General features: G+C 45.0%; 1 protein-coding gene across 4 annotated transcripts in view; it reads left to right on the forward strand.

Annotated features, from left to right (window-relative positions):
- LOC138452408 (myelin-associated glycoprotein-like) overlaps nt 1-11701 on the forward strand; it is a 655309-nt gene extending 643608 nt beyond the window's left edge. For 3 of the 4 annotated variants that reach the window (XM_069604971.1, XM_069604972.1, XM_069604970.1), the window contains one exon: nt 7111-11701. In XM_069604971.1, the coding sequence (XP_069461072.1) occupies nt 7111-7275 (165 nt within the window). In that variant the 3' untranslated portion in view covers nt 7276-11701. The remainder of the gene's footprint in view (nt 1-7110) is intronic. The other variant, XM_069604974.1, reaches the window with a different exon arrangement.
- The last annotated feature ends 1017 nt before the right edge of the window (nt 11702-12718 follow it).

Here is a 12718-nt window from a genome sequence, read left to right on the forward strand (position 1 = left end):
AGGGCAGGTAATGGGGGCATCAGCGAGGGCTCAGGGCTGTTACCGGACCTATACACCCCCTTAAGTGGGGTGATTGCTACATTCGTACCCGGGTTTCGTCCGAGGTGTGAATAGATTTATATATTTTTTTTTACTGGAGATGGGCTCTGCAGTTATTGGGCAAGACCAGTGTCCCAATAATGACAAAACAAGATGGCCACTGCCACAGTAGATAGAAAAAGCACGGAGTCCCTTTTCTATTTTCATGGTGCAGACACCGTTGCAGACACCTATGTCAGTGCTTCCTCTAGAGAGGTTTTCACTGATATCCTTTTCGCTATCCCCTCTCCTGATCTCTGCAGTACCCATCTCATATCCACCCTGTCTCCATCCTCACAGTCCTCTATTAAAGGTGGCAACAAATGGGAAGTCTTCTTGGCTGGTTTCGCAGCCTCTCGTTGCTTTGTTAATGTCTATCACACTGGCACCATTCTGGTTCAGGGTCCACAACCCAACCTCCTTCTATTTGACTGCATCTTGCCTTCTCTCATTAAATTCCTTCCTTCGCATGCAACTCCCCCTCCTACTCTCTCTCTCTCCCTGCTCTGAATGGGGTAGCACGCCCCTGTACCCAACCTCAGAAAACCTTCAAAAGCGGTGACCACCTCCACCTGGCGACTCTTAACGTCCGCTTAGCCAACAAACACTCCTCTGACATCTGTCTCCTTCTTGAAGACATTGACCTTGACATTCTCGCTCTTACCGATACTTGGTTTAATGCCAGCTCAGTCACTGCCTTTGACTCCCTCCTCCCTGATGGCTTCAAGATCACCTCCAAGCCTCGACCTCACTGCACTGGCATGGGGTTGCCTTAATCTTCCCTGAGTGGGTTCCTGCTTCCATCTTACCTACCCAGACCTATTCCTCTTTTGAAAGCCTGGTATGCAAGTTGGGCACACCCACCCTGACCATTGCTACCATATACCAGCCTACAGGCGCCACCTCCCTATTCCTCTCTGAATGGGCTTGCTTCTGTTTACTTTCTTCCACCTATATCCTTCTCCTCCTGGGTGATTTCAACATCCAACTGGACTCCCCTGGCTATGCATAGACTCTATTCTCTGACCTCTGCTCCTTGCATGCCCTCTCCATTCTCCCTTCTGCACCAACCCACACAGCTGGACACACTCTGGATGCTCTCATACTGTTACACTCACCTGGTTCCCACAGGGGCGTCGATCGGACCCGGACAGCTGCGGTCTCCACCAACGTGATGCGTAGTGACGAGATGACTGTCTGGACTGGTCCGCCTAATCTCGTCTGCTTGATCCGTAGAAGTGTTCTCCTGCAAGTGGAGAAAGGGATTTAGCCACCCGTGGATTTTAGTGATGGCCCCCTCCCACTGTTCTCGTTCTCCTCACTTGTCACCTCCGATATCCCCTTTTAGTAATCTCACCTTATGTTTTTAAATGATGAGCTCTCCATCCTGCATGGCATCCAGGGGCGCGTAGATACCAGTTACTTCACTGGTTTGAAGGTACTGGAGGAGTTCCAGAGGAATATTGACTCTGGGGTTTATAAAGTTCAAAGAGTTCAATATGTCCGATGTTCACTCTTGTTCCATTCCCTTGTTGAATTCCAGCTGGTTCAAAAGAATATTGCCTGGAGGTAGCTGATAGCGTTCAGGTAAGAGTCTGTATTACCCAACACTGTCCGGTAAAAGTTGCATGAGTTTAACTTGTTGTTTTCTCTCCCTTTATAGGTGCGGCATATGAAGATGAGGCGTATTAAAGGGTAATGCCTCCGGTGGTAAATCAGGTAAGCCTATGGTGGTAAGAGATTGTATTTGTCGTCTCTCTTTGCTCACCTTGTTGTTTCTGTTGTTTTCCCCCAGGTGCTGGAGTTCGGCGAAGAAAATGATGGAGGCAGCGCTGAGTCGAAAGATGCTGTGGACTGGTGAGTATGACGCGGCGCTGCTGCTGGCGATGAGACGCGTGCTGGAATAATGTCCTTTCCAGGCTCGGAGACGTGCTGGTTCCGGAATCAGGTAAGGAATTAAAATAATGTCCGTGATCTAACCTGTTCTCCCTTTTCCCCCTTTTTCTAGGAGCTCCGGATTCGAGGCAGGCGTGGCAGAAGACTGGATGCTGACCTGCATGCACGGTGAGCATTACACTGCAGGATGCAGAATTACGCGAAGCGTGTGCTGCTGTTCGGGCGAAGTTTAAATAGCCTCCAAAGTAGTTCCAGGTAAGAACTTCCCCAGAACCGCACCGAGTAAAAAATAGTCCCTGTAACAAAATAGTCCCATCCAGGCCTCACGTTGACTTGGATTCATTTGCAGCATGGTCTGCATGAGGTAAGTAATGTCTATGAGCCTGGCGCCTATGGCGCCAGGACTGGTTTCTAAGATGAGCGTGGCGCCTAAGGCCCCAGCTGGGGCTGCTGGGGTTTTAACAAGTATCTGGATGCCTGCTCCCGGGGCTGATGGACTCGATCCGGATGCCCTGGGGTAGGCATCATGACACATACACTTTAACCTTGCTCTCTCCCCCCACTAGTCACCCCTCTCTCCTGGTCAGACCACTCTCTCCTCTCCTCCCATCTAGGTCCCACTGGCCCTCTGACAGCCCCCCAAAGTTGCACCAACCTCGTTCACTTACACCCGTCCGATGAAACGAGTGACTACGGCTGCCTTTGCCTCCACCTCCACCCCCTCAATCCCCCACCTCTGACTCTACCTCTGACTCTTCCCTCAGCAACCTCCATCTTTCCATCACCAAGAATCCTGACATTCTTGCCCCAGTCATGAGGATCCGTCTGAAACCTGCCAAAAAGTGTAACACTTGGTACGACATTGAACTTGCAGCCCTGAAACAGGCAGCAGAATGGAAGTGGCAAACCCCAGGCTCACCCTCTGACAAACTGGCCTGCCATCTGCCCCAACGTAAATACAGACTCCCCATCCATACTAAGAAAAGAGCCCACATTCAGGCACGGGTCTCTGGCACATGCAATAATGCAGATGAACTTTTAAAATTCTGCAGGAAACTAGCTAATCCCTCTGCAGTCTTCTCCTCCCCTTCTCCTTCCCAGGCCCTCTGCAATGCACTGGCCTCACACTTTGCCACGAAAACTCAGGACATTCTGACCACCCTTTCTACAGTCAATACCCATCCCACTCCCCCACCACACCCACCTTCCCTCCTCCTTCTTGCTTTTCCTCCTTCGCTCCTGTCACACCTGAAGAAGTTACCAGAGTTGTCTGCTCCGTTAAGGTCTCTTCTAAACAGGCCTCCCCTTGCTCATCCAGGACCATCAAGGATAACATTGACTCTCTTGCCCCTGCTCTCGCTGATTTCTGCAATCACTCTCATCATTGGATCTTTCCCCTCACCCCTTAAGCACTCCCTTGTTCGCCCACTCCTGAAAAAAACATCCGCAGACCCTAACCACCTTGCCAGCTATCGCCCTATCTCCATCACCCCCTTCCTGGGGAAGCTACTTGAGAAGCTAGCCTTGCCCCAACTTAACTCCCACACTGAACTTGTTTGTGGCCTCCACAACATCAAACTGGATTCTGAGCATCCAGAGGCACAGAAACTGCTCTTGTGAACACCTGTGAAGAACTGCTCGCATCTCGGTACTCCACTTCCCCAGCTGTCCTTATCCTTCTCGACCCCTCCTCTGCATTTGACACAGTTAACCATTCCATCCTCATAGAAAGGCTCCATGATACACTTGGTATCTCAGAATGGGCACTGGATTGACTGTCCTCTTTCCTCACTACCAGCTCTTCCCAAGTCATCCTGGGCCCCTTCTCCTCTCCTACTTCCATCTCCACCTATGGTGTCCCCCAGGGATCTTTACTCTTCCCTTGGCTCTTTAACATCTACCTTGCTCTCCTTGCATGCCTCATCTCCTCTTTCTCCTCCAACTTCCAGTGTTCTGCTGACAGCACACAGCTCTTCTTCAGACTCCCTGCTGACCCTGTTACCCTCCATCATCCCTGACTGCCAATCTGCCATCCAGTCCTGGAGCGCCTCAATGATCTCTGCTTCAATGCCTGTAAAATTGAGATACTTTCCATTGGGACCCCTAGTCCCTACTTCTTCCCTTTGCTATGGCCTTCATCCTTGGGCTCTCCCCTTACACTTTCAACTGAAGCCAGAAACCTTGGAGTAATCTTTGACTCTTCTCTTTCCTTCCTCCCTCACACTCAGGATATTGCCAAGAAGTGCAACTATCAACTCTTCTTTCTCAAAGGAATTCTACCTTTTCTCACTTTCCCCTAGAGGCTCAATGTGACTCAAGCCCTGGTGCTCTCTGTACTTGACTACCGTAACAGCATTCTCCTGAATCTACCATCTTCCACTCTGCGACACTTGAAGCTTATTAAGAATAGGCCAGCAAGACATCCTTGGCCTTAAGCCCAGGGACGGCATCTCTCCTGCACTAACAAGTCTTCACTGGCTCCCAGTTGCTGCAGAGATTAAATCCAAATCCATCTGCATCATCCACAAGGCAATCTGGGCCCGGGACCACACTATCTTCAACTTTATCTCACTAAATACTCTCCCTCTAGACCACTTCTCTCTTCTGGCGCCAATGTTTTGGGTCTAAAGAGTTTTGCTAAACAGAGATCAGGGGGTCGCTCACTTTCCTGTGTGGGTCTCCTTTGGAAGAGCCTCCGCCTGCGCCTTCAGCAGGATCTTCTCAAATTCCGGAAGTGCATTAAGACTTTCCTCTTTTCATCCTCCTTCCCTCCTTCTCTCCTCTGCTAAGCCCAGACTTGCTGAATCAGTGTCCTTGGCCCTTATGCATCTTCGGAGCCTTGACCTCCCACACCAATTCTTCCCAGTTCCTGTCTTTCCACAGCACTTTGCATCTGCACACCCTCCACTCTGGAGAATCACACTTACACCTCCCGCGGCCCAAGCTGTGTAGCACTCAACATTCCTAGCACTTCGTCCATGGCTCACTCGGGCTAGGACTCCCCAGCACTTACCCCCCCTCTTCCCTCTTGCTTTCTGCACTTGCCCATTCTGAATACACAAGGCATAGCAGGTTTGTCTCCCTCCCTCTTCCCCCTCTGCTCTTAAATATTATGTTGTAATGTTATAATGTATTTCCCACTCTCCCTCCCTCCATGACCTGAGGGCGCTTTGAAACAGTGTACTCATATTGTATAAGCTCCTAACAAGCAAACAATAAATAAATAAATGGTGGCCACAGGCAGGAAGGAGCACAAGGCTCCCTGTTGCCTCCACGCAGTCAAGATGGGGCATCCGTTGAAGGGTCTTGGTTGGCTGGAGAAATGCAGGAGGCACACTGTGTGTTCTCGCCTGTATTTCCAACCATCTGATAGTCTGAGCGCCCTTTCCAGGTGCGAATACAAGATCAACTTGTGACTCAACTTGGGGACACTAAGGCAACACAGACTCCACCCAAGTTCTTTGCCTTTATGCACTTCCTTTTCGCGTTTTCGGGTCTCGCTCACTTTGTTACAGTACCTTTCATGTATGTATGTTGCTAGTTTACCATGTGGAGTGCTGTAACATGAACAAATCTAAATATTTTCTATACTGTAGGTTGACTTTTTTTACATACTACATGGCTTCTTCGCACACACTTGGCTTTATCTTTTTATCCTGAAGAAATGATAATCAAAAATACAAAATAATATTTGATATTTTGCCCTGTGCATCTAGAGTGTTTTACATGTTCAATGGTGGTGAAGGGATAATGAAAATAAACTAACTCCCCAATCCAGAAGAATTAGATTCGAATCACTGGACAAATGGTTCCTTTCTTTACCCCAGTGGTAGGCCCTTTACGTTTTTGATATTATTCCATTTTGCCCTCTCAGGTGTGCAGGGCAATCCATGTTTTCTCGCAAATAAAAGATCAAGCACAGGATTGGTCTATTCCCATGCACAAAGGACTGTGACAAGCAAGCACTATAATGTGATAATGATAACGTAGGAATTCATAGTTGTAACCTTCATTACACAAATCTCGATGATCAGACGACCCACTTGCACCGAGATGTGTAGTCACCCACCATGACAGGAAGAGCTGGCCTTGTACGTGTGAATTAGAGGAAGTAAGTTATCACACAAGTGCCAGGCTATTATGCAACTCTATGCAAAAAGGACCAGCATACTCGTCCTTGGCACTTAAGAGGTTAAATGTCATACACGTTTCATTGTGCAAGCAGAGGTGATTGCAGGGGGACTCTTAAGTTATTTTGTTAATTATATAGAAGTGTTAGCATTTGAGATAATTGGATGTGCCCTCATGTGGCAAACACCGCGACCTTACTACTGTTGCAACTAGCATCAACTGAGGTCAAATATGGGAGTACGTTAGCACCTCCCACACCCTGCCCCCTTCAGCTTGTGATCGGGGTGAGAGGCAGGAGGAGGAGCAGTGTGATGTTGGATTTTGTGAGGCAGACCGGGCGATGGGAGGAGTTGTGAGTTTATGTGAGCTAAGTATTGATTGGTGGGTCTGGTGCACATCATCCTTTAGGATGGAGAAGCGCCTGCGTGGGTCCGCCCACGCCTCCGATAATTGAGAAGAAGAAAAAGAAGCTCAAATTTAAGACTGCGAGTTGTTGGCAGCTTCTACAGCTGTCCACGAGGGTTACACTGTGTTTATATACAAAAACCTCTCTGCCTTAAAATAGAGAATTGTGCACTAGGCAACAAAACACAGCAGTTCGAACTTATGGCGCAGAGGTGACAGATAATTATGGGAGGTGTGGTGGGGGGTGTTTTGAAAAAACTGAGTTTCTGGACTATCGATAATGATTTGAAGGAATGTTTGCTGGATCTTGGGCAAGACAGGCACGTGCTTACTGACTGTGAATACTAACAGCCCTTTTCCTCACCTAACATCCACAGATCCTTGTTTGCAATTGTTATTGCAGATATGAGCAAAGCTACTCCAAAAGCCACATTTGAGTGGCAATGTCTTTCCCGGACATTAGAGAAATTCACAGGTTTGTTATTTTTGCTCCCTGAAATGAACGTGTTTTTACCCGATTCCTGATAAAAGGCTGTGAATGGGATGGCTTATTGCCCTAGCCTAGGAACCTTTCTGATCCTCTCTCCATGTTGCTTCTAGGACGAGTTTCACAGTGTTGCTGAGAAAATGCTGCTAAATAAACACAAGGACCCCATGGAGCTGGATGTCGACTATGCAAACATTGATTTCTCAAGGCTACGTGTAAAGGACAACTACCCCCCCACCAAAGAAACTGCAGAATACGCCGAGATCCGCATGAAGTGACAGGACTGGAAGCCCGCTAAACACATCCAGGATAATACCATTCTTACGCAACACTGGGGAATAATTCTTCAGGGCCAAAACCTTGAACAGCGAACCAAGCAAGAGACTGCTGTCCTGTATTTCAATACCCTTCCAAGGGCCATTTCTGCCAATGTTGGTATATTCCAGTTTCTTTTGTGTAAATTTGAAGAATTGAAGCTCCCTTGGTGGTTAGTGAATTCTTTTTAATGACATTTCTTTCCACCTGTCAGAATTTTATAAACCACTTTTTGTGTTTTGTTTGGGTTTGAGACCACTTCTAAAGGATGAGTTTGAGATGTAACACACTGAATAAAACTGTGGCGCACTGTGGTTCCTGGCCTCCATGGAGCCGAGAGTAGAACACAAGGTGAATGACAAAACACTCGCACAATCGCAAAAAGTACTTTTATTTTGTCATATGTTTTTATTTTGCGTTAAACCTTGATATAATGCAGTTCCTGCTTAGATGGGGTCTCATAGGAAAGTTATGCTGGCAAGGGATCTGTTAATTTCAAACGTTTTGTAAGTATTTAGATATGTTAAGTTTAAATAAGAACAGTACGCTCTCCAAGTATAGCTGTGTCTAACAGCAATCTGAAATGCCATGAGGCTAAGAACATACCTGGGTCCAAAGAAGGGTGTCTGAAACCTCTGGCTCTCTAGATGTTTTGAACTATAACTTCTTCAATCCCAACCAGTTCAGTCAATGGTAAGGGATCCACAGTCCAGAACATCTGGGGAGCTCCAAGACGTAATGGAAAATAAATACTGAAGAAAAGTGTTCACATCCCTTTAAGTCATGCCATGATTGTATTACATGGCGCAACACTAACACCAGCGAACTGAAATATTGTCTCTTTAGAAAAATATTGTTTCTTCTGTGACTTGCTTCCCACCTTTTATTTCGAGGTTGTCATTTCAATGAAATCGGAGACAGCCTGGCCAGAATCCGGACCGACTAATGCCTATTGATGAGAAAAGCAACAAGTAGAGCGTCTTGTATCTTTTTGTTTGTGGCTCGGTTATGAATGTAAGTAGGGATGGAGCCAGCTGATAGAAACAGGGATGGGACATAATGTACATATCATATTCCTCAGCCCACTCAATTCTCAATGGAGAATTGAAGGCTAAATTAATTATTACATCAAAACTATAACTTCCAAGAACATTTTAATATTAATGGGTGGATATATTACACATAATCATTCCCAACTCAAACTATGACAAAATGAACATGTTTGTTTTGCATGTAAGTATACCACACATTGTCGGTAGACTGGAGACATTTATATCCCCAACTCTGATGAATGAACTGTACATTAGGGCAAGCTATGAACACTTTAAGGGCCATGAACATTCAGCTGGAACTCTGGTGTCCTACATACTGCAAGTGTTTGCAACCAGAGGCACTCCAGTTGTTTTGGACTATGAATCCCATTGCTCCCCCATCATTGACTCTGGTGGATAAGGCAGATGAAAGTTGTACTCTAAAACATGTGGAGAGCCAAAGGTTTAAGAAATGTGGGTGGTTGTCCACAAAATCTTTTTAGGGTGCCTGGTTTGATTTCATGCTGCAACAATGGCACTGGGTCAGCCGTTCAGTATGACTTTTCCAACACGAGGATGTGACACAGAGATATTGTAAGGCAAAGTAGTCACAAAGGGATCTGTATACAACTGATGCCAGAGTTTTCTACTATTAGTCCCCATCTCGGTTTATTACTCGGCACAGATGATATGCTGCCCTCCCCTTGTCACCAGGTGCAGCTGACTATCACACCTATTACTGTCTCCCCATAGTGGTGTGCACAAAGCTGGACAAACCAGCAGGCTGACATCACTCAGATTCGCTAACCGAAAAATGTGATGAATGGAAGGTTTTGAATTAATCCTAACCAATGGCATTGCTCTGGACAACCTACCACACCACTGTTTTTAGCCTACATGTGCTATTTTAGAAAGGGACCAGCCATATAACAATCAGTATTGGAACTACCAACAATGAGAGGAAACCCACTGAACTGAATTCCATTTTGCATAGAAACACAAGCAACCCCAGACATGTTTCTGCCTTGTTGGACTTCATCAGTGAGTTCGTTTCTTCAAGTAAGAACAACGCCAAACCTTGTCTGGAATTACTTGTGTTTCTGCACAGAGAGGATGTGGCCTAACAGTTCGGGCTGGGCTGCTTGGATTTGTGGCAGCACGAAGACTGATTTGCATATGGCTAGTCGACTTCCGCAAGTGGACAGATGTGTTAAAAACTGATTGTACGAAAGGATACCCAAAGCAACGCCAGAGGTTAAGAATAATTCATGACCCCTCCCACTCATCACTACTTTTGGTTATAATCAATTACATTCATAATTACAGATTTGAAAGCGATTGTTTTGCATACAGATCATGCAAATAAGCACTGCTTTCATAGCCTAAAGGTCCCAACGCTTCACCAAACTACTACAGCTACCATTAGTTTCCAAAAACAATACATTTCTATTCCTGAATCTGAAGGCCCTCCAGTGAAGTACAGATGTCACTCAGGGTCCCATCCAATAAGAATGGAGCATTCACAGGCAGGTCACAACTTTGTGTTTCGTTTATAGTTGTCATTGTGTGTGCTTCTCTTCCTCCCTGGCTAAAATGGATGGCTAGTCTTTTAGAGGCATTTTAGACATGTTGTACAGATTAAATGAAAGGCAAACAATGTTAATGGTAGTTATGAGAAGACAATGCGCAAATTAATATATGTCCTTTCTCTTCCTCTACAGTTACTAATTGTACTACTTTATTGTGTACAGATTTTTTTTTACAGTTAAATATTCAGATCATACAATGACAGAAAATAACCACAATGAAATCCATGCCAGACGAACACAAAAGAAGGTTAACCCAAATGATTTAAGAATCAAAGTTAAACATGTTGCATTGACTATTGTACTTTATGGGTATCGATGCTGTAGTTGTCTGGCCCAGTAAAAACTGCTAAATCACATACCTCTCCTTGGCCGACCAGCTCCTGCTGCAGAACAGCTGACCTTGTTGTTTTTTAACATTTCAAAATGAGATGATCTCTTGAAAAAAAAAAGCTTTTGTGCGATAATCCGATATGTTGGTTTGCTGTGAGCTCAATTAAAACTGACTTTACGGATATTTTATTTTTGAGGGACATACATTAGGGACATACTAATGCAAGTAAGATTCATGATAAAGCCCAACACTCTTGCTACAACTTAAGCTAAGATGAGGAGAACTGACTGAAAGTTGTATAAGATGTTGGTACACTCTCGATGAATTTTGAAGAAAAACTAACACTGAGGTGCTCATTTTGTTTTGGCCAGCAAATACTGGCTGAGTTCCCTGCAGATACTACCTCTATGGTGTGGGGCCTCTCCATTGTATTCTTGTAATTTTCTGGATGGGGAGTAAGATACAGGAATCCAGGAGGACCAAGGGTTCCAGTGCTTCTTCACTCACCACATGGAAATTCCAACCGTGCACATGGTGGAGATCGGTAACAGTGGCACCCATGACAACAGATCTCTACGGATTCTGCCTGCCTTCAGGCCATTAGAAAAAAAGGCAAAGTCCGTAGGGATCCCAGCCACTCTGCCTTCATGAAAATACTGATTCAGGCCGGAATACATTCGTATTCCCTGCAGAAGGGGAATTTCACGTTCTGACTCCCGCCCCTTAAGTGAATCTTAACCAAAATGGTGACAAGCGGCAAAGTACACTGAAACTATGTTTTCATGCATCCACATCCTTTTACAACCCCCATTAAAACGTCAGTATGAGTTGCCGACCCCATATGCGAGAGTGCAAACACGCATTCTGGGCCCCTTTGAAAAGGACAGACATTGAAATGATCTTTTCGCACGGTCGCCACCGAACCAATGACTCCCGTTAAACTTGACGAGCTTCTGCCGAAGACAGAGCTCCTGTTGTGTCCAAGACTTCCTATTTTCTTTGTTGGATCCGCAGAGCATCACAAATTGAAGGAAGAATCCTATAAGCTATTAATGGTGCTCATTGGTAATCAATGAGAATGGTGCATTTATTGATTCAAGTGTATATTATTTATTTGTTTGCACTAAGCAGTATGTTGTTTTTGTGATTCGATAGAAGAATTGTGTTTGCTCCTTCAGATCTGTTACCTCCTTATTCTAAGGTGTATTCAAACGTTGCTGGTGTTCACTTTACGATTGTGGGACCATGCAGTGGGAAGGGGTTCTTAAAAGGAATGAATTAGAAAGCTTCATCTCTCCAAGGTGTCCTATGGCAGTGTGCAGAGTTACCTGATGTACGACTCACCCCTACCACACGAGAAGTGTTGCCTTTGCTGAGATCTCTGTATTAACATTCGGTACATCTGTCAAAAAAATAAAAACGTATTCTACAAAATCAATTGTTTGTTAGCGATTTCTTTCACTAAATTGGACCCTTTTTTGTTATCTTAGAAATCCTTTTCCTTATGTTGTGCATGTACAGAAAATGTATACAACGATGCTATTGGCACAATGGAATTTAATACACTTCATGAATGGAGAATAAATGAACCCAGATATACAAAAAAAATACTATCAGAACATCAAACCAATAGAAAGACAGGCAGTATTCCCTACACTTCGTATGACATAAAATCCAAGTTTTTATACTTTTCGTTGGACTAACTGAAAGCGGCATGCTTAGGCAGTAAGATGCATATGCTTTCAAAATCCCATAGACTTCTTCATCAAATGGTGATCACATGATAAAATGAGCAACAAAAAAGCATAGAGCTGGACATATCTTTTACATAGAAAAAATGGAAGAGAGAATTTTTCTCTTTAAACTCCACTGCCTGCAGAAATTGGATTGGACTATTCAGACAACATTGGATGATTTACATTTGGATGTCCCTTGTATCTATACTGTTTGGTTCTGTGGGGTTGTTACCGCCAATCCAGTGCAGATGTGTTGGCAGATTCTGCATCTCCTAATATTGCACTGGAACGCACCCTGTCTTGTTTGTTCTTGATCTGGTAGAAATGCACTTCCGCTGTGGGACCACACTAGATATTTCAGTTGCTTCAAATAAAGGGCTTGCCTTGAAAATATCCTTCAGCTCCACAACCCTGTTGAATATTGATCGCAGATACTTAGGAATTCAATTCAGTTGTGTTTATGCTGGATGATGCTTGACAACCAAGGGCAATCATTCTGCAGTTTCGCTATCTCTGAAGGGCTCACAACCTCTACTAGCCCACTTGCAGTGGCAAGGAGATTTTATGAAGGGTGAGTACTATTTCCTGGTGAATGTGGCCATGTTTTCAAATTATTTGACATTTGCTGCAAACAGGCTTTGTTTGCAGTAAATGGCAATGGTTTCACTGTGCAAGGCTGGCCTTTAGGTGGCAGAATTGAACCAAATATGAAGTGTGCT

Source organism: Ambystoma mexicanum, chromosome 1p (genome assembly GCF_040938575.1).
Source record: "Ambystoma mexicanum isolate Mex_15411 chromosome 1p, UKY_AmexF1_1, whole genome shotgun sequence".
Lineage (NCBI taxonomy): Eukaryota > Metazoa > Chordata > Amphibia > Caudata > Ambystomatidae > Ambystoma > Ambystoma mexicanum.